This window comes from Castor canadensis, chromosome 11 (genome assembly GCF_047511655.1).
Source record: "Castor canadensis chromosome 11, mCasCan1.hap1v2, whole genome shotgun sequence".
NCBI classification, from domain to species: domain Eukaryota; kingdom Metazoa; phylum Chordata; class Mammalia; order Rodentia; family Castoridae; genus Castor; species Castor canadensis.
This window is the reverse complement of record NC_133396.1, coordinates 92,822,129-92,849,267: the sequence shown is the minus strand read 5'-3', so window position 1 is coordinate 92,849,267 and position 27,139 is coordinate 92,822,129. Positions and strand designations below refer to the sequence as shown.

At 35.2% G+C, this 27,139-nt stretch overlaps 1 protein-coding gene across 3 annotated transcripts; it reads left to right on the top strand.

Annotated features, from left to right (window-relative positions):
- Positions 1-81: 81 nt before the first annotated feature.
- Positions 82-24,483, top strand: Blzf1 (basic leucine zipper nuclear factor 1). Of its 3 annotated transcripts, none has more exons than XM_020176908.2 (7): positions 82-266; positions 1,430-1,509; positions 9,234-9,673; positions 10,955-11,154; positions 13,048-13,176; positions 14,759-14,978; positions 20,109-24,483. In XM_020176908.2, exons 2-7 carry the CDS (start codon positions 1,479-1,481, stop codon positions 20,292-20,294), a joined length of 1,206 nt encoding a protein of 401 aa, XP_020032497.2. In that variant the 5' UTR covers positions 82-266; positions 1,430-1,478; the 3' UTR covers positions 20,295-24,483. The 3 variants fall into 3 exon arrangements, with proteins under 3 accessions (XP_020032497.2, XP_020032496.2, XP_073903643.1); XM_020176907.2 differs by lacking the exon at positions 82-266 and adding an exon at positions 273-409; XM_074047542.1 differs by lacking the exon at positions 82-266 and adding an exon at positions 438-899.
- The last annotated feature ends 2,656 nt before the right edge of the window (positions 24,484-27,139 follow it).

Genomic DNA, 27,139 nt, shown 5'->3' with positions numbered 1-27,139 from the left:
GCCCCTTCGTATTATCGCCGGGAGCAGCCGGATACAGTCTTCCTCTTTCCAGCATTTCCACTTCCGTTTGGTTGACAAATGACCCGGAAGTTCAAACGAATATGGGACTGTACTTCCACGTATTATGTTTTACTTTCAGATAGGCATCTTTCCAATTGTCACTTACATTGTGTGTTCTGTGTTGCTCGAGCTCAAACACAAGTTGTTTGTCTTTCTTTGGAAAAGAACTCCGGAAACGAAACCCTGAGTAATAGGAAGTGGTTAAGGTGAGAGAACAGCTTGCTGTCGGGAAGGCGTGGGCGGGTCAGCTCGGGACAGAAGAGGAGTCTGTGAAATTAACCTGGTGAGACAGAGGCGAGGAGCCTACAAGGCGAAGCCGCCTGGAATAGGGAGAATAAGAACCTTAGAGGTAAACCTACAACGGGCTTGTGTAGCTAAGGAGGTTGGGAAAAAACGGAGGTCTGGGCTGGAGCTTGATGGCCTTAATAGCTTTGCATTTGGGGAACGATTGTTCTGGGAAGGCTTCTTTGGACAGAGATGAACTTCGGGTTCGATTGCCCGGGACAGCGAAGGCTGACAGGCTTGTCACTGTCACTCCTGGTCCCTACTCTATCACTGGGTGTTTTGCCGAAGGACTCTCGCTGTGTTGGCCGTATCTTCAGCGCAGTTTCGGGAGTCTTGGAGTCCTTGTATACCCGTTTTCAGAGCAGTAAACCGTGGTGAAGGAGGGTCTGTGATGTCAAGGAAGTTAGTCATGAGAGACCTGTACTGAACTGTGTCCAATACTGAGAACGATCATTTTATTTCGTGAAGTCAGTCATCATCCAATTCATCGTATGAATATCATTTCATTGGTGTCACCTTGCCTCTTATGCTCCTGGATAATCCGACTCTACACTGTAAGGCCGTATTTACATTTCTGAAAGTATATATTCAAGTGTATGTTTCTAATTTTACTTTTAACAGCTATGCCATTTTATTACCAAAAAGGTGCAAGTGAAATTACCTTGGATAATTTCATCAGCTCCTCTTTGAGATATAGATAGATAGGTAAATAGATAGTGAACAAATTGTGTCAATATGTCTCATTTGAGAGAGTAAGAACTTTAAAATTCCTGTTGTCATGTCAATAGCACAAAAGCCCCTACATTAACTTCAGTGTTACATCTGAACTAAAATTCAGGACACACCTCTGACAAGAGTGTACTTGGTGAGGATAGTGAAACAGAATATTTAAAGGTAAACTGTGCCTAATTTTTGAGACATTTGATAGACATAACTAATACCCATGAGAAGGGAAATATAAAGAACATTTTCCTCTCTTTTAGTGCTAAAAGCAGAAACAATTAAGATATTATAATTTTAAAGCAAAAGGACTCATTGTGTTTGTATGGTATGTTTTAATTCTTTCATATGTGTACATTTCTAGGTTTTTCAGTGAAAGTCTTGGAGCGCACTTTCACTAGTTAAGAAAAAAAATGACTACTCTTAAAAGTTTAGAAACCAAAGGTAAGTGTTCTTTTTTTTCAAGTGTTCTTTTTTTGATAATTGCTTGTAAAACATAACACTTATTTTGATGATGTGAAGGAATGTTTTATCCAGGTGACTAAACCTCATAGACTCTTTGGGAAATATTTGTTTCAGTTCATGTCTTGTTTATTTTCTAATGCAGTGTTTATATGTCAGTACTCCAATATACAACTGAACCTTACCATCGTTAAGTAGGATGTATTAAGTGACTGTTCACCTTTAAACACTTAGTGTAAAAACAGTTTTACCTCTGCTTTCCCTATCCACTAGAAGATTAAGATTTAAATAAGCAAGAATGAACATTTTAAAGACTTAAGTAGTTGGATCTACTGCCAGCAGGTATCAAAGACCTCTTTCTGGTTGTGTTAGTTTGCTGGGACTGCTGTAACAAAAGATTTCAAGCTGTATAACATACACAACAGAAATTTATTGTCTCACAGTTCTGAAAACTAGAAGTCAGTAAGGCTGTGCACTCTTATTTAGGGAAAGATCTTGGCCCCTTTCCTAGCTTCTGGTTTGCTGACAATTCTGGGTGCTTCTTAGCTTATGTATGTACTACCCTGATCTCTATCTTCATGTTCACATTCTCCTTGTGTACATTTTTCTCTCGAACTTGCTTCTTATAAGGATGGCAGTCATATTAGATAAGGGACCCACCTTCTGTATAATTTCATCTTAATTCATTACATTCATAAAGATTTTGTTCTCCATTAAGGTTTCATTCTGGAGTATTAGAAGCTAGGGCTTCAACATATAAATGGTGGAGGGGGAGGCAATTCCACCCTAGCTCTTTCTATATACAGTAGGCACTTTGTAGACCTGTCTAGCTTGTCTTTTCTGTAATATATAATACTATTCATTCCCTACCTTTTGAAATTCTTTCCACCACTTTTGTTGTCAAGCCTGCTCTGTAGCTCTTCGCTGTCCAATAACATAACCACATATGGCTATTTGAATTAAAATTAACATTTCTAAAAAATTAAAATTCAGTTCTCAATAATGATAGCTATACTTCTAAGTGCTCAATAATCAAATGTGGCTGGTGACTGTTAATATTTCTATCATTGCAGAAAATTCTTTTGGACAGTGCTGCTTTACCTGTATCTTTCTTGTTTCTTTTTTGTAACCTCCTGTCCTTGTTTTAAATGTCAATATTTATATTTTAAATATCAACATTTTTAATCTCACATTCTCAGAGCGTCAGTAATTAATTAACCTATGGAACAACTTCCAAATCAATTAGGAGCCCAGGTCTCTTGTGTTTCAGACCCTTATATTCTACTGCCATCTTCTCTTCCATATAGGCAATATGTTCCAAAGTGAGCTCATCTTGACCTAGATAGAGTGAGTTTTGCTAGCCGGATCCTTCCGTGAGAGATGGGAAATAATTTCCTAGAAGCAAACTTCATAGGAAGCAGACTTCCAGCAGCAAACTCTTTTTTAAAAGGGGTTAAATATGTTTTAGGAAACAAGAAAGAAAGATCATGCTAATAAATTCTTAATTGAATTTAATAACAGCTGTGTACAACAACATTTCATGAGTCACTAGGGGGGCTTTATATTATTAGAATAAGTAAAGCAGAAACCAATTAATGAAATAAACTGGAAATGAATGGGAAAATAAGAGCAACTAAATGATGATGAATGTGAAAGCAACTAGCATGTCATCTGGCACAAAGCAAAAAACGCAATAATGTGATGAGTGATTAAAAGTTTTATTGTGAATTTTTTATTCTTTGTTATTGCTATGAGGATTATAGTTATAAAGAATTTTCACGTACATTATTTCACTTTATCTTAATTATCCGATAAAAAAGACAACCCAATGTTAGTCCTGTTCCTACTTAGTATAATGTTTGCTGTTGTTAGTGCACAAAAGTTTGTTCTGCATAGTGTGAGAAAAAGTAGACTTAATGTTTGACATCGTTAGATGTCCGCGTTTCCTATGACTGCCTCAGGAGAGAGTCACTGTCTGGTGTGGGAGCAGGACTTCCTCTCACGCTGTGAGCAGCCAGTCATTCTAAGAGGGAAGGGAGACATTATTAATAAACAGTAACAGCTGCAAATTTAAATTCTTGGCTAGAAGATTAAAATATAACTGTTAAAATTAGGCAGTTTAGTAAAAGTAGACAAAATAATACGGTCTGAGACATTTAAATATTTATGATTCCATAAAATAATCTAACCTTAGGCTGGGGATGTAGCTCAGTGGTTGAGTGTTTGCCTAGCATGCACAAGGCTCTAGGTCTGATCCTCAGTACCACAGCAAACAAACAAACAAAAAATAATAATCGAATCTTAATAGTAGTTAGGTAGGATAGTAAAGATTAGATGAAAAAGGATTCTGTGAGCAGATAAATTTGAGAAATCCTAGATTAAAAGAGAGATGATAGTACAGGACTTTGCATATTACGTCCTATGTATAAAAGTTCACTGTGAAGCCCCAAAGAGATACAGTATGCAGAATTGCTCACACTTATTTGACCAGGAAACTCTATCTGGAGGCTTTGGCAAGAAGAATGTTTGGATACCACTTTAATAAATATTGAACTCACTCCTAAGTCCATTGTTTATAACAAATTTTTCTGATTTAATAACCAAACTTTATTAGGCAATATTGGTAACATTTAAAAGAATGTTGATTTTAAATTACCAGGTAACATCCCTAACTTAAGTGTTTTATAGCTCAGTTTGAGTGTTTTTAAAAGTCTTGTCAGACTATATAATTTGAATTAGGAATTAATAATTTAGTATAGATTGTAGTATTACCCAGAATAAAAAATAGTTGGTTTTCCCAGTATCAGATTACAAAAAGACCTTGCTCAGTAATTACTATTATTATCATAGTTTGAATGTCAACAAAAATTTGTTTTTCTTTCTCGTCTTATATAAGTATGTAGATCTTATACTTGATTTTGCATTGTGATCCCCAAAACCTAAACTGTTTACTGCCTTTAAAGAAAGTTTGCTGAAACCTATTCTATAGTGTTAGACTCATGACCTTGTTTGTTATTTTAATATGCCATCAGTCCTTGGGGAAGTCAGTAACAATAAACTGTACACCTTAGATATGTTTTAATTCACTAATAAGTGATCACAAGTGGAAGTGATTTGATAAAGTAAGGATTCGTTTTGTTGGTTTCCTTCAAATAGTGGAGAAAAATAAAGATTAATGTTTAGCTTCATGCAAGCATTACTCATAATTATGGAGCTGGTACCATAGATTTTTGTCTTCCCTTTTGAGAGGAAGTAATTACACGTGAATATGCCCCGGATTGTGCCTAGCGCATATGTAATAAAGTTCTTTTGTGTGTCATAGAGAAAAATAGAATTATAGAAGGTATTATACCAGGTGAGAAAAACGCAAACACTGTCTCTCACTGCCTGGTTGCCCATGTACGTCAGCTAGAATCATAGTTGTTACTGTGAGAAAGAGCTGTCATATATATAACACAGCTTTGATATTCATGGTGCTTCAGTAAGTAGAATAGTTTAAATAAAGCTAAGGGTAAATCGGGATTGAAATGAACTTCTTGATTGGAATTTTAATATGTATTTTGTTTGACAAGAAATCTCTTTTCAAACAAAAGAAGTTTCTTTGCCTTTTAATACTAACTTTAAAAGTCAAAGATAGATTTGTTCTTGAATCTCCATTACTTAAAATTCCAACTCAAACAGTTTATGAATTGCCTAGAAATCCAGTTTAACCACAATCAGACTATCAGGCCTGCTTCTTATTTCGTCAACCTCAGTGTGTCTGAATGACATGACGATAGGGTCTTTTTATTATTGTTTTTATTAATCTATACTTAACACATTCTTAAATGCAAGAATGTCTTATTAACAGTGAAATTTATATTAGATAAAGTTAGACAAACCTAAAACCAAATTTTTTTATTTTATTATTCATATGTGCATACAAGGCTTGGGTCATTTCTCCCCACTGCCACCACCCCCCCCTTGCCACCCACTCCGCCCCCTTCCTCTCCCCCCACCCCCTCAATACTCAGCAGAAACTATTTTGCCCTTATCTCTAATTTTGTTGAAGAGAGAGTATAAGCAATAATAGGAAGGAACAAGGGTTTTTGCTAGTTGAGATAAGGATAGCTATACAGGGAGCTGACTCGCATTGATTTCTTGTGCGTGTGTGTTACCTTCTAGGTTAATTCTTTTTGATCTCACCTTTTCTCTAGTTCCTGGTCCCCTTCTCCTGTTGGCCTCAGTTGCTTTTAAGGTATCTGCTTTAGTTTCTCTGCATTAAGAGCAACAAATGCTAGCTAATTTTTTAGGTGTCTTACCTATCCTCACCCCTCCCTTGTGTGCTCTTGCTTTTATCATGTGCTCAAAGTCCAATCCCCTTGTTGTGTTTGCCCTTGATCTAATGTCCACAGATGAGGGAGAACATATGATTTTTGGTCTTTTGGGCCAAGCTAACCTCACTCAGAATGATGTTCTCCAATTCCATCCATTTACCAGCAAATGATAACATTTTGTTCTTCTTCATGGCTGCATAAAATTCCATTGTGTATAGATACCACATTTTCTTAATCCATTGGTCAGTGGTGGGGCATCTTGGCTGTTTCCATAACTTGGCTATTGTGAATAGTGCCGCAATAAACATGGGTGTGCAGGTGCCTCTGGAGTAACCTGTGTCACAGTCTTTTGGGTATATCCCCAAGAGTGGTATTGCTGGATCAAATGGTAGATCAATGTTTAGCTTTTTAAGTAGCCTCCAAATTTTTTTCCAGAGTGGTTGTACTAGTTTACATTCCCACCAACAGTGTAAGAGGGTTCCTTTTTTCCCACATCCTCGCCAATACCTGTTGTTGGTGGTGTTGCTAATGATGGCTATTCTAACAGGGGTGAGGTGGAATCTTAGTGTGGTTTTAATTTGCATTTCCGTTGTTGCTAGAGATGGTGAGCATTTTTTCCTGTGTTTTTTGGCCATTTGAATTTCTTCTTTTGAGAAAGTTCTGTTTAGTTCACTTTCCCGTTTCTTTATTGGTTCATTAGTTTTAAGAGAATTTAGTTTTTTAAGTTCCCTATATATTCTGGTTATCAGTCCTTTGTCTGATGTGTAGCTGGCAAATATTTTCTCCCACTCTGTGGGTGTTCTCTTCAGTTTAGAGACCATTTCTTTTGATGAACAAAAGCTTTTTAGTTTTATGAGGTCCCATTTATCTATGCTATCTCTTAGTTGCTGTGCTGCTGGGGTTTCATTGAGAAAGTTCTTACCTATACCTACTAACTCCAGAATATTTCCTACTCTTTCCTGTATCAACTTTAGAGTTTGTGGTCTGATACTAAGATCCTTGATTTTAAGAACATGAGAACAGTTATTTGTAAAATGGTTCAGTGGAAATGTTCACATTTCATATTTAAGTGACACTATTTTATTCTAATGTAAACTGTTTTGTGAAGTAAAACACGTAAACTATACCCCTAAATATCTTTCTATCTGATGTAACTCAAAATTCCAAGTACATTGCTTACATATAAGAAAATTTTGAATGACAACAAAAACCTATTCTTTTTGGGGGGGGGAGGCAATACTGGAACTTGAACTCAGGGCCTTCACCTTGAGCCACTCCACCAGCCCTATTCTTGTAAAGGGTTTTTCAAAACAGGGTCTCATGGAAGTATGTGCGTGGGCTGGCTTCAAACTGCAATTTTCCTGAGTAGCTAGGATTACAGGCGTGAGCCACCAGCACCCGGCACAAAAATCTATTAAGTGAAAAAGAATCCTTTAGTTTTGGAAACTATTTTAAGACTAGCATAAGGGAATGAAAATCAGAATTATATTTTGTAATATTAAGTAAACTTTTCTCTCTGTTACCAATATCCAAAGTTTATTAGATTTTTAAAAGAAGAATACTAGTAAAAGAAATAAGATCTAACATTTAATGATCATTTACTATGCCAACCACCATTCTGACCACTTTATATGTATTCTCATTTACTTGTAAACATTGTATTAAATGACAGGTATTGAGCATATAAATAACAGAAAAAAAAACCCTAGAGAAGTAAGGAAAGGTCTACAGATACATTAGTAGAGTGATTTGGGAAGGCAGTATGACTGTACTGATCTTCCCTGTACCCTCAGACTGCATGCTTGGAAATTTACTTGATTTTTGTTTTTTGTGGTTTTAGGAATTGAGCATATCCTAGGGCCTCACACATGTTAAATGAGTGCTTACCATTGAGCTGTATCTTCAGCCTTCACTGTTTTTTATTCTATTTTATTTTACCTTGAGCTGGGGTCCATCCCAGGATGTCCTTGAACTCAGCATTCTCCAGTCTCAGCCTCCCAGCTGCTGGGATTATAGGCATCACCACAATGTCCAGTTGAAAATTTGAGAAAAATAATTTAAAGTCCAAAAAAATCTGTTGTCATAAAAGTGTTCACTAAGATAATGGATAGATAGAGCTATAGATAAGATTTGATTAGACCAATGAGCTCACTAAAAACTAATCAGTAGTTATGATTGTCTTTAATGTTTCCATAGAAACAAAATAAAATTTCTATTGAAATATTTTGTACCACTTATTGTACCTTACTAATTTACTTATATATTACCCTTTAATACATTTTTTTCTTTATTTTCTTTATTTTTTTTGTGGTGCAGGGGATTGAACCAGGGCTTCATACATGTTAAACCCAAGTTCTACCACTGAGCCACACCTCCAGTCTCCATTTTTTCTTTTTATGTGTAGGTCCTGCCTTCTAAATTAGATAGTAAGTTTCTGAGCACAGAGTTCCATACTATCTCACAGAATGTCTAGCATACATTAAACACCCAGCACCATGTTTACTGTCTGTGACCACTCAGGGTTCATCATTATAATTATTGTAACTGACCTGTGTACTCATCCTTTACCCTTATTATTATTAATTTATTGTTCTTAATGAATTCATTGTTATTCATGTATACATTCAGTACTACATACAAGGCCTTTGTTGAGAATGTAGTGTACCTAAAATAAGTTAAAAGCCACTAGAGGGCATAGGATACCAGTGAAATAAATACAATGAAAGTGAGGTCTAAGGAAGTTCCATATGACAGTACAATGTAGTGTCACTGTGTAAGCAGGACTTAAATCTTTAGGTTTAAGAATAAGGTAGAATTTTTTTATGATAAGTTCTCTAGTGTAACATATATGATGTTCTCCCTAACCCCTGTGAAAAGCATTCTTTGTCAAGAATTCACAAAAACAGATGAGTTTATTCTGAGGTACAAAGGTGGTTTCAAATATGTGTATGTATAGCTGATATTTATTTTTATTTTTAACTACATTATTGAGTGCCTGCTATGTGCCAGGCAGTCAGTCTTACTACATTCCTTCTTATCGTAACACCATGGCATGGTTGCTACTGTCTCCATTTAGCATATCAGGATATAGAAATTAATGGAAGATTATGTACCTAGAGTCCTATTAAGAAATAAAAGTCAGAACCAAATTCTCTGACTCTAATTTTTCTGTATTTTCTACCAACAGAGAAGCCACTTAAGGAAAATTTGAGCCTACAAGACTTTATTCATCTTTTATTGACACATGATTGTTTTTAAAATTACTTTTTTTACTGTGAATTTTTTTCATTCTTTTTAGTGTCACTAATTCTGAACATGAGTCAAAGCAGTTTTGGCATTTCCTAGCATTTCTTTGCAGTAAATAATTCATGTTTTGTTTCCCTTGGTTAGTTATCCTTACTTCAACCCCAATCCGAGGAGCAGGAGATGGAATGGAAACTGAGGAGCCACCTAAGTCTATTGAAGTCACTTCTGGAATCCAACCCATAAAGCATCACATCCTTCAGAGTCCACGGAAAAAAGCATTTCCCTCAGAAAGCCCTGGAGTTCTTCAGTTAGGGAAGATTGTCACTGAAAAAGCAGTTGAAGTTGAAGCTATAAGAATATATGTTCCCAAAGCTGCTATAACTCATGATGTCCCCAATAAAAATGCAAAGGTTAAGTCTCTGGGATATCATAAAGGAGAATTCCTTGGTCAGTTAGAGGGACTTGCAGAACCTAGGAAGGAACTCTCAGAGGTAAAGACTACATTGGAAAAGCTCAGAAACTCTGAAAGGAGGCTATTACAGGACAAAGAAGGACTTTCAAACCAGCTCCGAGTACAGACAGAGGTAAGAACAGCCTTAATAGCTTTAATGAATACTGCTCTTTACACCTGTACCTTCATATTAGAAAACCACATTTCTTCACAGGAATGCCATTTATCATAGGTTGTCATTTCTCTAAAATGCTTCCTCTTAACTTTCCCATTTTCTCTCAGGACCTCTAGACAGAGTTTATTTTTGGAACTTATAGTCTAAACCTGGTCAAAGATGGAGATATGAGGTGCTTTGGATAAGACCATCCATAGGTTGTAAAATTAGGTTGCAGTTATTAACTGCCAAACCAAATTAGATTACAGTTATTAACTGCTTTCAAGTTGACAAATAAGTCAGCTGTCCTTGTTTTAAAAATCCATAAATTCCAAGTATTTTTGCCTGTGGATACATAACAGTTGGAATAAAGAGAATGGTGAAATAAATTATCTTGCCTTCATTATAAATGAAAGACAACTTCGAGGTGTAGCTCAAGTGATAGAGTGCTTACCTAGCAAACATGAGGCCCTGAGATCAAACCCCAGTATTATAAAATAATTAAATACATAAATGAACAACAATCCATAATGCTTGATTGTATTGCTTTAACCTCTGCATGGTAGTAAAACTCCCTTACCTCTGCCTTGTTTCTCTATTAGACTACATCTTTTTGCAGGTTGCTAAGATGCTACTCTTTGTGACACCAGGGTTAGTGATTCTTGTCCAAATATGTTTTAATGTATTTGATATATTTTAATAATCTTTAAATAACTAATTTCTAAGTATACATGTTTTCCCATGTCACAACATTCTCTTACAATTATTAATAGCATAGTGTTCTTCAGTGGCTATACCATGCACTAATACCTGTATTGGACATTTATTTCAGTGTATTTATAGGTATCCTAGATTACTTCCTTTTCTTAAATTCTTGAAAGTAAAAATCCTAGAACACAAAGAGATTTATTTATAAATATTGAAAAACCAAAACCACACAAAACATTCTGTCATTTTTTTTGCAAATTAATTGGTTTAGTTTTCTGATCTTGTTTTCCTTTGTGTATTGACTGAAAGCAGTTTATTTTTGTGGTAATGATTTGTACTCTTATTACAGAGGCTCAGTTTATAACCACATTCTGTGTAGATAGATAATGTTTGTATATATTATGAAACTTAAATATTTAATACCACTTTTTGCACAGTTTAAATAATGGAGGTCCAGATGACACAAACAGTTTCTCTTTCATTAATTCTGTTAAATTTAAATCAGGGACATTACTTTGAGCTTGTTGTATTGGTTGTGGTCTTGTCTTGTAGGTGAATCGTGAATTAAAAAAATTACTGGTGGCTTCTGTTGGGGATGATCTTCAGTATCACTTTGAACGTCTAGCACGTGAGAAGAATCAGCTTATTTTAGAAAATGAAGCCCTGGGTCGAAACACAGCTCAGCTTTCTGAACAGTTAGAACGTATGTCAATACAATGTGATGTATGGCGAAGTAAATTCCTCGCAAGCAGGTATTTCCTATTGAAAATAATAATTAATTTCCTAGTTCTGGATTTTTTTACCCATAATACAAGAAAGTAGATTATAGTGTGTAGATTTCTGACTAAGATTGTAAAAATACTTTGCACATTATTTAATATGCAGTTCTCCCTCCTTGGGATGATCACAGTCCCCTAAAATGGAGAAGTGCTGTAAAGATCTTCCCTCATTGTAGAAATCATGCCTGCTGCAATGTTTAAGCCAAAATAAAATTGTAAACTCAGACATCTGGTAAAATTTAAAATCAAAAAAAGATTATTTTTCCCCCAGCTTTTATCTAGAGAACTCAAATATCATTCCCACTCACAAAGACAGTGTTCAACCTCCATGCTCTGTTCTCATAGCTCTTCTACCTAAATAATAGAGCTTTCCAACCATTTTTTCTTATGCATAAATAGAAAATGATAAGATTTTATAACACAGTGGAGAGGCTTCTCTCTAACACAGGCCAAAACCACAAGACCCTCGTCCAGGCCTTTCGACACACTGGTGGTTGGGGAACTCTGTATGTATTATGATTCATTGTTTACCCGCAGCCCTCTCTACTGTGAGTTACTGGGACATAAGTTCTGGATATTACCCACTTGTGTAGCAAAGGATTTCACAGTGTGTTTCATAACTGTTGACTTAAATTGAATCACCTAGAGATTTTCCACAAAACACCAAAGGTAACCAGGCTATACTTTAAGAAACACTGATTGTGATGAATAAATTTTTAGACAAGCTTTTTTTCACATATGATACTTTCTAGTAATTGATTACTCTTTTAAAGTCCTTCATTTATATGTTATCTAGTTGTGGTAGTGTAGCATTCTATTTGAAGACATTAACTTACTATTTATTGACTTAGAATGAAAGTTAATTCTTATTGAATAGTTTAAGGAGAAAACCAGCTGTATATGATACAGATAGTGCAATGTGTGCTCATCTCAACATCCGGATCAACACTGATAAAACATTCAAAAGAATAAAAATTAAACTCAACTTTATTGATATTTTAGTTGATTTAATCTTTTAATGTCAAAATTGTTTTCGTTTTAAAGAATTCAGTACTAACACAGGTCTGAGACTTTAGTTTTAAAATTTTTCAGCTGAAACACAATACTTCAAAATTTTGCTTCACGTCCATCAATAGACAACTGGTTAAATAAAATTTGGTACATACAATCAGTAGAAAACATGGGGCCTTTTTTAAAACTGGTAACAGGATAACTGAAAATTCACTACTATGGAAAAATCTCTGAATAAATTATTAATTGAAAAAGGCAACATGTACAAAGCTTTGTATTAAATAATCCCTTTTGTAAATAAATCACATATATTTTTATCACATACTTTTATATTGAAATATATGTAAATTATTTTTTTGAAAAACTTTAATAAACCTTATCCAGTTGGATATGAAAGAACAGGCATGCTGGGCAGGAAGAAAGCCTGAGTTTTCCTTTGTGTAAGTCTGGCTATATTTCCGTTTTTCTAAAGGCAGAGTGAAATCTAGTGATGAGAAAATAACTAATTTTTGGTTTTCCTCTTTAAATTTTTCTGTATTTAAAAACATACTAATTTTTTTTCAAACTAAGATTAATCCAGAGTAATATTGGGGTAAATTCAAAAGTCCTATATAAAAAAATTAAACAATTGTTTCCTTTGTCATTTTATAAATAAATATTTTAGCTAAATCTGTGTAAGACGCTCTAAGTTCATAAACATTTTTCAATGTTTTTTCATGAAAATTCTAAAACCGCAAAGCAATTTGATTGTTAAATCTTTGTTAGTTTATGAAAGTGACAATCACAAAGTAATATTAACTTGTGTGTGCTGTTATTGTCAGAGAATTTGTATGTAAAATTTTTAACCTTTTCCAGGGTAATGGCAGATGAGTTAACCAACTCACGAGCAGTTTTACAGCGTCAAAACCGTGATGCACAAAGTGCTATACAAGATCTCCTAAGTGAACGAGAGCAGTTTCGTCAGGAAATGACAGCTACCCAGAAGTATGTTTACATGCTGAGCTCTTCTACTGCAACTTTTGCTATGGTGATAGTTTTTTTAGTGTGTACATTTGACACTTATTGTACATATTCTTTAAGTTGAACTTTAAAATCGATACCCTGAGAGAAAGGAGGCCTAAAAGAATAGAAGAGAGCACTTCCTCTTACATTGTGTTAGAGTTTTGTCTCCATATCTGTATAATCCAGAACTTTCAAACTGATAGACTTCTAAAAAAAAATAAGGTAGTCTTCCTTAAAAGCTCTTTGTACTTTTGTGTGATTGATTTGTTACCAATAGAGTCAATTAAGAGTAAAGTATATGGAATATTAGAAGGGTAAAACACAGTGTATCAAAATATCAAAACTTATAGGAGGCAATTATATGTCAGTGTTTGGAGGGAAATGCATCTTTAAGTACTTATTTTGGTCAGACACATGCCTGAACTACTAGCACTCAGAGTGCTGAGACAGGAGGATTGTGAGTTCAAGGCCAGTCTGGGCTTCCTAGTGACACCCTGCCTCAAACAACAATAAATGCCTTTGGGGTGAAATAAGAAAGGTGAATGTTATCAGTAATCTAAGCTCCTTCAAGAAATAAAATAAATTAATAAACAGAAGGAAGAAAATAATATGGGTGAGAGCTAAAATAAATGTAAAAGAAAGCCAAATGCTAGTTTTTTGAACAGATAAACTTAAGAAGTCTCTAGCCAGTCTAATCAGAAAATAAGATTCACTTAAGTATCAAGAATTAAAGAGAGTGTAAACTACATATTATAGAAACATAGGAAAGATAATAAGAGTATGTTAACAACCTTATGCCCATAATTCTATAACTGAAATGAATGGACAAGCTCAAAGGTTATCAAAGGTCACTCAAGAGCAGATAGATAGATAGGTAGATAGATAGATAGATATAGATATAGCTATATAACCTTAAATAACTCTAACCTATTAAAAAACTATTGAATTGGGAGTTAAAAAAACATCTTTTGAAAGAAATTCCAGGCTTCTACGGATTCATTGCTGAATATTAGTAAACATCTAAGGCAAAAATTAAACCAAATTTATACAGATCCTTATAAACTATAGAAGAGAGAGGAACAATTTCCACCTTATTTTATGAGGCCAGTGTTATTTTGATACCAAAACCAGAGACGTTATAAGAATACTACATACTTAGATGTAAACATCATCAACAAAATTTTAGTAAATAATATCCAACAATAAAGAAAAAGGATTATACACTATGACCGAGTAGGGTTTATTCTAGGTATTGTAGGTTGGCTTAACATTCAAATATCAGTGAATAGAATTCATCAGGAAAGGAAAAAACATAGGTTCACAAATCAAATCAGTAGTTCATATACTAAAATATGATAACTTTAAAAAGTATTATTTGTTGAGTGATTTCCAGATAACCACCTGGTAGATTGCCAGATGCTTTCTATAATCTAATTTATGTAGCCAGACTTCCAAATTTATTAAACTCTAAGAAAGATACTAATGATGTCAGCAATACGTTGCTCACTTATTTATTACTGTGGATTTTTACATTTTGTTCAGTATTCACATGTGCTTTATGCAGAATTTTGGAGGAGCTCTTGGTCTCCTTACAGTGGGGAAGAGAGCAGACCTACTCTCCTAGCACACAACCCCACAGCACTGCAGAACTATCAGTAACAAATCACAAGTTGGCAAAAGCAGTAAATGCTCATCTCCTGGGAAATGTTGGCAATGGCAGTGAAAAAAAGATTCCATCATCAGTTGAGTTCTGCAGTACCCCAGCTGAGAAAATGGCTGAAAAGGTAACATATTTTCTCTTTGGTGATCTATGGAACTTCCTTCACGATCTGTGGGATTTTACTCTCCCTTTACTGAAAGGTGACATGTTAAAATGTTTGGTATTGGGAGTTGGAAAATGTGGGATCTGAACCTAATTTTCATGCTAATAAACTTACAATCTTGGAGAAACATTATTTCTCTCTCTGAGCTTTAATTTTTTTTCTAACATTACTGCTCTATTCTAAGGAGAAAAATGTAATTGTTTTGGAAGAGTTCCTGTCTTTTTTAGCTAACAAATCATTGATAATCCTTTATACTCATTTTTGGTTTTTGGTGTTTTGTTTTGCTTTGGTTTGGTTTTTTGGCATACTAGCATGTGAACTCAGGGCCCGGTACTTGCTAAGCAGGTGCTCTTCCACTTGAGCCACTGCCTCAGCCCTCATTTTTACATAAAAACAACTATGTAGAATTTTTAATTTAGTAATCCTTGTAAATTAAATAGCTTACTTTTGATCTGAGGAAATTATTTAATTCCCACATATAGATGGCAATGTGCCAAATACTATAGAATCAAATAATGTATACCAATTATCTACAGCCATGGAAGAATTCAGGGCTTATGTAGGTGACCTGTCAAAGAGTGTGATCTTGCAGCTTTGTGGTATCAGCCAAGTTCACTGCCTTTAAAACTTTAGTATCCAACTCCCATCCCCATCTTGAGCCTTATCATTCACTTGAACTTTTCCAGTATTAAAATCTTCAACTATTAAATTTTCCATTATTAAAATCTGTCATCTGTGATCTCAACTTTGTTCTAGCTCTCATTCCTTCATTCTGACTACCCCTGTTCCTTGAATACATTTTTATCCCCTGACCCTTATACTTTTTCAATCTCATTAGGTTGCTCTCCTAGCTTCTCTTCCTTCTTCCTTTCCTATATAGGGTATACGTCATTCTGCAGTATCTTACTCCTCAATCCTCTCCAGAGAATCCCAGATACCCAGAGAATCCCAGTCTTGTGTCATTGTTTCGATACCCATTAAACTACCACTTTCCATTCAGCAGGTAACTTTGGTTCCTAATTCACAGAAGATAAAGGAGAATAGGCAGAAAACTCCCTCAAGGTCCTATTTGATATCTAAAAGCCTGCATGTATGATATGCCAGGAAAATATGTCCCTCCTCTTCCTCAAAACATAGATCCCTTCCAGGCTCATCAGGCTTCCCCTCAACAGTTACCCTTCTCTCTCTATTGGCATTTTCTTCCTTCTGTCATAGCTTCACTGGATGTAGCCTTATCACCTTCCCTGCACAGCCAGGAATTTTAGAAAAGTCTATCCTTATTTATATTTACATACCATCTATTCCTTAATTCCTAGCATCACTTAAAAAATGTAGACAACTTCCAGCCCCACTGTTCTCAAAAAGCACTCTTCACTTGATCTTAGCCAAAAGGCTAAGAAGTTATCAAGTACTTTTATCAGGTCATCATTGTTTACTTTATAATCATATTTTACTGTGTTGTACATTACTTCCTTGAAACTCCCTTCCCTTGACTTCTGTGACAGTATTCTTAGCCCTTGAGCTACCTCTCTGAGCTCTTCTTTATACACTTTATTCCTTCATTAAATGTTGACGTTCCATAGGAATCTGTTGCTTGTCCCTTTCAGACATTTTTAGTTTCTGATACAGTATACTCTGTCAGGTCGTCACTACTTCTGTGACCATTCTTTCTCAGCATTTGAGGGGGAGAGAGGGTGTCATCTTCCTGTGACTACTCTTGAGACTCTACTCACTTAGCATAGTTTCTGTATTCTCTTGGGAATTATATTCCCTTAGCTTTATGATGAGACTTTTTTCCCTGAATTCAAGAGATTTATATCCAACTGCACATTTCAATCTGCTTATTCTACAGATAGCTAAAAATAGAACAGTCTCTCTCCTCCTAGCTTTCACATTTGTACACCCTCCTCTTCCACTACCCCAAAGAAGAAGAGAACCTCCTTCTCTATTGCAAGTGTTAGTGAACTGTACCAACTGTATATGATATTTTCAGTACTCCGTGAAACAGTGTATATAAAGCTTATAGCAGTTTCCTATATACATACTTAGAAATTTCTCTATAAATGGTACAATCATTTATTTCCTTCATCCCCAATCCTATTGTTCACAAATCTTACCAGTCACTTCTAATTAACCTCCTCTCCCATGTTTAAACACTTCCTCTCCAGCATAGATTATTGCAAATAGCCCCCTAATATTCCTGCCTTGCCAGAGAGTTATTTCACAAATGACACTACAATCATCAAACAGCTCTCAGTCTTCCTCAGTATAGAGTCTGAATTTGTTCATGTAGTATAGAAAACTTTTCATAATTTTTTCTATGCCCCCTTCTCAAGGATCATTTCCCAAGTGTCCCTACCCATCACACTTCACATTCTAGCTGTATTAATGACCTTCCAGTCCATGCATGTACCATTGTATCTCATGCCTCTGTGTATACTTTTCCTTCTACAGAGACTGCTTTCCCAGGACTTTTATCGTTGCCCAACCTATATGAATGAGTCTTCTCTAATTTCACTGGCAAATCTAGATATGCCTTCAGGCTTCCACTGCACTTTGTACACATATCTAGTATAGCTGTTTATCAAGTTAAATTGTAATTGCTTTTTTCTCCCCCTTCCAAACTGTAAACTACTAAAGGGCTTATGTCTTTATGTTTCCTTATGGTTTGGCATAATAAATTAAGTGCCCAACTATTTACTAAATGAATACCTAAAACTAAATTCATCATCATTATCCAAAACGTTTCTTCTTTTCTACTATTTTCTTTGTTAGGAAGTTATGTCACTGTCTTCTTGGTTGCTACAGCAATGTTTGGTATAGTTGATCATTCCCCTTTTGTTGAAACACTGTCTTCCCTTGGTTTATATAACTAACCCTATACCTTCCTGACTGTTCTCTTTTCTCTGACCATTCTATTTTATTTTATAATGTGGGTTATCCTCAGGGCTTGGTCTAGATCCCCTTGTTCTCCCCGTCTTTTAGCCTACCACATTCCCTCATTTAACACAATTGGTAGCACTTCTTCCTTGAACCTTTCAGCCCCACTTCAGGGTGCCATAATTTTTTAGGTAGGTAATTGCAATAGCTTACATTTCTCTGTTCTTCTATTATCTGTTAAATGTCCACCCATTTTTCCATCTTCCACACTGTGAAAGGCACCCTGCTTAAAATCCATCTCCATCACCTCAGAATCCTTTCTGTTCATTCAGTCATCTTCTACTGAATTCACTTAGTATTTTGTTTTTCTTTTTAAAGACCTATAATGTGATAACATAACATAGAGTATGTGAAGATCTTTCTTATTTCCCCCTCCATATTTATAAGCAATTTTAACATAAGCCTTTCATCTTTGTTTGTCCTCTAACACTTAACTAGTTCCATAATAACAGAAGAATCTCAAAAATCAAATCGAAATGACAGTATCTAGTTGACAAATAGAAGTTCTAAACGACAACAGTAGTTCTTTTTTGTGATTTATTAGTATATAATAGTTGTACAGGGGGGTACATTGTCATATTTACATTTGTGCTTACAATATATCTTAGTTAGATTTACCCCCTCCATCATTCTCCCTTTCCCCCCACCCATTCTTAGAACAATTTCAACAGGTTTCATTCCTCTGTTTCCATATATGGATATAAAATACATCTACCATATTCACCCTCATTCCCCCTTTCTTTGTGTCCACCCCCTCCCATTGTTACCCACACCCTGAAAAGATTTGCTTTTCCCTACTTTTTTTTAAGTGTATATTGATAGTCTAAAGGGATTTTACCTTGGTACTTCAGGTCTGTATATATTGTACTTTTGCCAAGTTAACCCCTCCCCTCCATTACTTACTCATTCTCTGTCACCATGCTCCCCTAATATTCAACAGCTTACTGTAAAGTGCATTTTATTATATTCATATACAAGTGAGTTATTTCAATATTTTTCGTTCTCTAACATTTTCTCTCTCCCATATCCTGTAGTCCCCTCAGACAAACTCACTAATACAATTTTGTTCTCTCTAGAACATTTGTTCTGAAGTGATGCTGGAATATTTTTAATGTAGCTTTGGCTCTTTTTTCTTTTTTACTTTTTGGCAGCACTGGGGTTTGAACTCAGGACCTCATGCTTGCAAGCCAGGCGCTCGTAACCACTTAAGCCATTTCACCAGCCCTAGTTGTGGCTCTTTGGATATGGTGGTGATCTAGAAAGAAAAAAAAAATTTGTTGGACCGACATGAGAGCTAGGGAAATGGGCGTCTTCAGCCATTCCTGAAAACTCCTTTGAATAAGCCATAATTACCTAGAAAGAAAGAAAGACCTTTCCTTGGTTCACTTCATAATCTCTTTCCAGTTGCATTGTCCACATCCTATGAAATATAAATCATATTCTTCATGTGGTGATTACTGAGAGAATTTGAACATGAAAAATAAGAACTATAAGCCAGAAATGTTATCCTTGTCCTTAACTGGATAATTTTTTTAACCAAGAGTTCCTCTGTTTTCAGTCTTTTAGTCAAGGAGAAAGAATAGGGAGTCAAAACAGAAGAATTAGGAGAGCATACTGTTTTGGAACCCAAGAAATAAGAACATGGCTGTTAACATAAAACAGTGCCTATAAATTGGAAAAAGAAATAAAAAGCTATTTATTTTACAAATAAAAAGTGACCAAAGGCTTTGAAATATGATTCTTGTATTGAAGTAGAAGAATAAAGATAAAAGGAAAGATGGAAAAAGAAAGGCGATGGGTGCATCTGCCTTTGGTTAAAGATAAAAATTGATGTCACATAAGGTAGAGTTGGTATAACCTTATTTTTTAATTTTCATTGGTTTTTATTTCCATCAGTATCCATGAAAGAACATTAATTTCATGAATATTGGAAAAATAGGTAACCTACGATGATAATGTAATAGCTAGGCATCATTGTTAAACTCATAGCTTTTGGGGAAAAGGGATAAGTTGTCTCCTCAGATTCACCACACAAATGTTATTTTTTATGATGGTTTCATATTAGTGAAATGGAACTTTATAGATAGTTATGCATCAGTAAATCTAAAGGCCATACTGCATACATCTGACATTACCTCTCATTTTCCTTAGGTTCTGCGTATTTTGGATCCAGTTACCTGTATAGAAAGCTCACCTGATAATCCATTTTCTGACTCTTCACCAACCACATTACTTGCTACAAAGAAAAATATTGGACGATTTCATCCCTATACTAGATATGAAAATATAACTTTCAATTGCTGCAATCATTGCCGGGGAGAACTTATTGCCCTTTAACATTCAGTATGTTGGACACGTGTGTTAACCAAAAGTCAGTGTTTGGGGTCAGGGTTTCTTATAATGCTAGAAGTAATATTGCTTCCTCTTTACATAATGTATAGCCTCAAAGATATCTCATGTATTAGACTCCAGATTACCCTTTCTTAATAAATATCTCAGGGTAAGAAAAGAGTGAAACTGTAGATATATTTAGAGAATATTTCCCAGGTAATATGGTGTTTATGTTTAAAAAAAAACGTATAAAAGAAAAATTTGAGAGTTTGTTTTAGGCCCTTATTATAAATAGATATTTATAATATTTAGATATTTTATATGAACAGATTTCATTTTGGTGCATTAAAGCAAGGACAGGCAAAACCATAGCCATGAGTCACATGTAGCCACACCCATTCACTTACTGTAGTCTAAGCTGTTTTTGTATATGACACCATACTTGAATAGATACACCAAGGCCTTCAAAGTCTGGTCCTTTATAGAAAAAGTTTTCTGACTCATAAACTAATAGTTGGGAGTGCAGATAGAGGGAATTGTATTCCTTTTATTATAGTTTTTGGGCTACAAAAGAGGCTTACAGGGATGCCAAAGTGAAGGGGCTAAAAAGCTCGATACTATAAAGTAAAAAATATTTTAGAGCTACGCTTATAAGTACTTAAACAAAACATCTTATGCTGCGTTTTGCAAGGGATTCTGTGTTCTGAATGGATTCAAGTCTGACATACATTAAGGAAACAAATTCTTAACTATTGACTCATTTTGAAAACTGAGAAATACCTAGCTTGATATTTATAATATATGTGGAAAAGGTGGAATTTTTCTAGAACATCATAGAAACTGAAAGAAAAATGCAATCTGTCAATTCATATGTAATATTTACATGGTAAAACATCATAAGATGCCTTTTTATTGGCCTTTAAAAATACTCACAAAACACTTATATCAAACCATACAAATTAGTTGCAGAAGTGCCTATCAGAAATCTTCAAAAGACAAATCTGGTCATAATAATGTACTTTAATGTCAACAATTTTTTTTTGTCTGATTCATCTAAGCTATATTCATAGTTTCAAGAGGCAATAAATTTCTCTGCCTTCTTTGTTGTGAATATTCCTTTTTCATCCCAGAAAAGTTCCAGTTTTCATATAGCTTTTACTATTTACAATTGGTTCTTTGCCTTTTCCTTTAGGTTTATTCAGTATAAAACTCTTAGAAGAAGAGATAAGGGGAATTCTTCATGACATTGGATTTGGCAATGATTTCTTGAATTTAACACCAAAAGAATAAGCAACAAAAGAAAAAAACAGATATGTTTAATTTCATCAAAATTTAAAACATTTTGTACATGAACGTACACGGAAAAGGCAACTTAGAGAATGGGAGAAAATATTTGCAAATCGTATCTAATAAAGGTTCAAATATATATACATATATATATATATATACATATATATGTGTGTATATGTATATACACATATATACATAAATACGTATATGTATGTGTATATATATTATACACACATATATATCCTGCAAGTCTATAACCAAAACCAGCCAAATGGGCAAATGATTTGAAAAGACAGTTCTTTAAAGTGTATATACAAATAGTCAATAGTACATCAAAAGATTCTCAACATCACTAATTATTTAGGAAATATAAAGCAATACCACTTCATATCATTAAGATGGCTATTAAGAAAAAAGCAAAATAATGGCTGTTGAAACTGCTAACAAGGATGTAGAGAAATTGGAATACTTGTGCTTTGGCAGTGTAAATGTAAAGCTATTGAACTATTGAAGACAGTATAGAAGTTCCTCAAAAAATTAAACATAACATTACTGTGTGGCTTAGTAATTCCACTTGTAGGTAGATACCCAAAAAAATTGAAGACAGAGACTAGAATACATACTTGTACATCAGTGTTGCAGCAGCATTGTTAATAATAGCCAAAAGTTAGATATAACCCAAATGTCTTATCAATGAATGAATGGATACAATCTAGTATGTACGTACAAAGGAATATCATTCATCATTAAAAACTAATGGAAGCTGGACACGGTGACACACACTTGTAGTTCCCAGCACTCAGGAGGCAGGAGGATCACAAGGTTGAGGCTAGTCTGGACAATTTAGCAAAACCATCTCAAAACTTAAAAAGGTGGGGGTGAGGGAGCAGGTTAGCTCATGGTATAGTGCTTGCCTGGCATGTTCTGGGTTTGATCCCCAGCATCTCAAAAAGAAAACAAATGGAATATTGATGCATGCTACAATGCAGATGAATTTTTAAAACATTCTAAATGAAATAGGTTAGACACAAAGGACAAGTATTTTATGATTCTATTTATATGAGTTACATAGAAAAATTCAGAGGCAGAAAGTAGGACAGTGGTCATCAACTGGGGATGGGCAGAATGGGAAGTATTCAAATGGATACAGAGTTTTCAGTCTGGGATTAAGAAACAGTTGTAAAATGGAAAGTAGTGATGGATGTGCAACAGTGTCATTGTACTTAGTGCCATGGAATTGTGCGGTTAAAATGATAAATTTTATGTATGTTTAACCATACCACCAAAAAATAAACTTTAAAAATTGTGTATATACTCTTGTAGCCACTCACCACTGCCACACTAATGTGTTGGTTTGAAAATGTCAGTTATTATAATAAACAGTTGATGAACTAAGTTTTTAAAATATAAAACTTCAAATCAATCTAACATTAGACTTTAAGGAACTAGAAAAAAGAATAAGCCAAAGCTAGTAGAAGGAAAGAAATTAGATTACAGTAGAGATAATCAAAACAAATTCTAGAAAAACAGTGGAGAAAATCAAAGAAATCAAAAGTTGGTTCTTTGAAAAGATCTACAAATCTGTAGCCAGATTGACTAGGAAAACAAGAAAATGCAAATAATTATAACATCAAAAATGAAAGCAGAGAGCTGGCAGAGTGTCTCATGTGGTAGAGTGCCTCATGTGGTAGAGTGCCTGCCTAGCAAACGTTGAGGACCTGAGTTCAAACCCAGTACCGCCAAAAACAAAACAAATGAAAGCAGAGACATCAATACATTAAAAAGGAATCTTGTAGATTCCCATTTCTTTTAGATAACCTGAAAGAAATGGGAAAATTCCTAGAAAGACACAAAGTACCAAAACTGACTCAAGAAGCATTAGAAATCCTAAATAGGCCCATAACAAATGAATAAATTAATTCACTAATCAGAATCTCCCAAGAGTGAATCGTAATGGGAGTTGTGTGAACTTTCAACAGTAATGATGTGCAAATGTTGGTAGAGAATATTTATGATAGGGGAGACCTGTGGGATGCAAGAAGTATATGGGAACTCCGTACTTGCTATTCAATTTTGCTGTGAATCAAAATTTCCATTTAAAAATTTAATTTATTAAGTCTATTAAAAAACTTCCAAAGAAAAGTCTAGGACCAGATAGTTTCACTGGTGAATTTTACCAAACATTTAATGAACAAATAATGCCAACTCCCCTCAATCTCTTAGCAAAAAAAAAAAAAAGGAAAAAATTGATGAGAAAGGAACAGATAACACTTCCTAATTCATTCTATGAGACCAGAATTACCCTAATACCAAAGTCAAAGACCACAAACAAAGAATAGTACAGGCCAGGCATGGCAGTAAATGCCTATAGTCCCAGCTTTTTGGAAGGCAAAGGCAGGAGGATCAGGAGTTGGTGGCCAACCCACACAGAGTTAGGGAGAGAGACCTATCTCAAAAACAAAATACAAACAAAAGGGCTGGGGGTGTGATTCAAGTGATAGAACACTAGCCTAGCATGCACAAGACCCCTGGGTTCAGTCCCTGGTAATAGGGAGGTGGGGAATACAGACCAATATCTCATAGATGAAAAAATCCTCCACAAAATACTAGCAAACCAAATGCAGTAACAAATTATCTCAGAAATTCAAGGGTAGTTCAACATACAAAAGTCAATATATACCACATTAATGGAACAAAGGAGAAAAACATATTCATTTCAGTTGTCAGAGAACATAAAAAATACAACACCCCTTCAAGATGAAAAACATTCAGAATTACAGATTGGTAGTATACACCTGTAAAACCAATTTCAAGGCCAGCCTGGGCTACTTAGCAAGACCCTGTATTAAAAAATAAGAAAAAAAAAGATGGAGTTTTACTCAGCCATAAGGAATAATGACATGGTTTTGAAGGTAAATGGATGAAATTGGAGGACATGATGGTTAAATGAAGTAAGCCAGGCTCAGAAAGAAAAAGACTGTATGTTTTCTGTCATATGTGGAAGATAAATCCAAAAGATAAACATACACAGAAACAGAATGGTCATATAAAAACTCATATATAGAGCATGTTCGTAATAGTGGTAATACTCCATGGAACTCGGGGAAGGAGGGAAAGTAAAAGAGCAATAGAGCATGAACAGTATCATAAAACATCTGTGAAGGTGGAGGAAACAAAAATATGTATTGAAAGCTGTTGAAAAATGGGAGGTGGGAGAGTAATGGAAGGGGTTGAATGGGCCAAAGTAAAGTATATCACAGTGGGGATACATTTGAACATTGACTTAGATATTAATAATGAAATACAGAACTGTAAAATAGGTACAGTGTTGGGGGGGGCAGGGAGGGTGAACGAAGAAGATTAAGGTGAGGGAATATGGTTGATGGACTTCATATACAACATAGAACAAAGAAACTGTAGCAGGGGATGGGAGGATGGAGGATCAGAAGAAAACAGCCTAGGCCTGAGTCCTGAGAAAGTAGCAAGGAGGTAGGGATGGCATAGCAGAGAGATAAAACCTGAGAAATCTGAACATGAGGAAGGTCACATAGCACCAGGAAGGGGAAAGTCATGTAGCACTAGGATAAAGTAGCCAATAAAATTAAGTATAACCATATATGGATTAGACCTTGCTTTTTGCTTCTGTAACCTGCTTGCCTGGGTATATAAGGTGAGACCCCTTTGTCCTCAGGGCTCAGCCTTTGTGCATGAGTCTGCTGAGTCTGTGCTGGCACAATAAAACGTTGCTTCCTGCTAATTGCCTCAAGAGTCCCGTATCTCAGCTAGCAAACTCCCGCAACAAAACCTCTTGTAATAGTTTTAAGTAGGATGGGGAGAGATGGGGTGATCTAATCAATGTCCAATATAAGCTTATTTGAAATTGTCACAATGAATCCCCCATGTATAATGAGTATATCCTAATAAAAAAGGAACAATTTTTTTTAAAAAAAACCGACTAGAAGAATAGAGGAATAGAAGTAGAACTTCCATAACTTGATATATGGCACTCATTAGAAAGACAGCTGTCATCTTACTCAACTGAAAAAATAAAAGTTTTCCACTTAGAATCAGGAGCAAGATGAGGATGCCCACTTTCTTTTGGGGGGAAGTGGTATTGGAGTTTGAACTCAGGGTCTCATTCTTTTCTACCCCTCCCCTGACGCTGCCTTGGATCTGCCTCCAGAGTAACTGTGATTATGGATGTGAACTAGTATGCCTCGCTTGTTTTTTGAGACAGTCTCTCCCTAACTTTTTTCATCTACTGGCCTCAAGTCCTGATACTCCTTTGTCTAAGTAGCTTTGATTATAGATGTGAGCACCATGCCTGCTGGGATGCCCACTTTCACAGCTGTTATTGATATTATAATAGAAGTTTGATCCAGAATAAGTAACAAAAAAGAAAAGATACCTGATTTGGAAAGTGAGAAGTAAAACTATCTCTCCTCAAAGATGACATGAGCCTATGGAAAATTGTAAATAATCCACAGAAATCCTGCTAGCATTAATAAATTTAGCTAAGATGCAAGGTGTAAGATGAAAGCACAAAATCATTTGTGTTTCTGTACAACCCAAAAGAAACATATTTCCATTTACAATAGCATCCAAAAAAATAAAATTAAGTTTAAACAAGGAAATGAATGACTTGCATTAAAAAGCTACAAAGCTACAAAGCATTGCTGTACTAAAACACATATTGTTTTTGTATATTGGAAGGCAATATTATTAAGATTATTGTGGGATATTCAACCAGGGAAATGGGACACCAAGGCTTTTCAGGAAGCAATGTTTATTGGCATGCTGGGAGTGATTCAGAGAATTCACATCCAAAGACTGAGCCCCCACAACAAAGGGGCCTTGCCTTATATACTCTTACAAGCAGATTATAAAAGCAAGAAACAAAGTTTAACCCATGTATGGTTATTTGTAATTTCATTGGCTACTTCATTCTCAGTGCTATGTGACCATTTTCAGGTTCAGTTTAAGTTTCAGGTTTCTGCCATGTCATCCCCACCCCCTGCTACATAATTCTCCCCTTTGATGCTCAGACCCATCTAGAGTCAAAGAGCATCATCCTGATTTAGGGGTTTGTATTTCCACAGCATTATTACATGGATGGCTGTTTTCTTTTCTATAGTGGCCTCCATAATGGTCCTGACAGACCACAATACCAAAGGAACTAGGCAGGGTAATATTAAACATGTTCCCAAGACAAGAGCCCACTGCCCCTATCAGGCCCTTAAATCCATCCAAGGCAGATAACCAACCTCCAAACAGGTCATTGGGATTCTATCCTCTCCAGGACTGGATGACCTAGAGCAGTCTTCCAGGTCATCCAGCAAAATGGGCAATCTTCCTCATTTTGTCTGTGATTTCTTCTATGACCTTTCCTTTATCATCAATTTGTAAACGATAGTTACTTAGATTTAATTTTCCACATGCACCTCCTTCAGAAGCAAGTAAATAGTCTAAGGCTAGGCAATTTTGGGATATTGCATGGTGTACCTTTGTTATCTGGCCAATATGTCAAGGGTTCTTGCAGTTTCATTAGTTATAATTTCAAC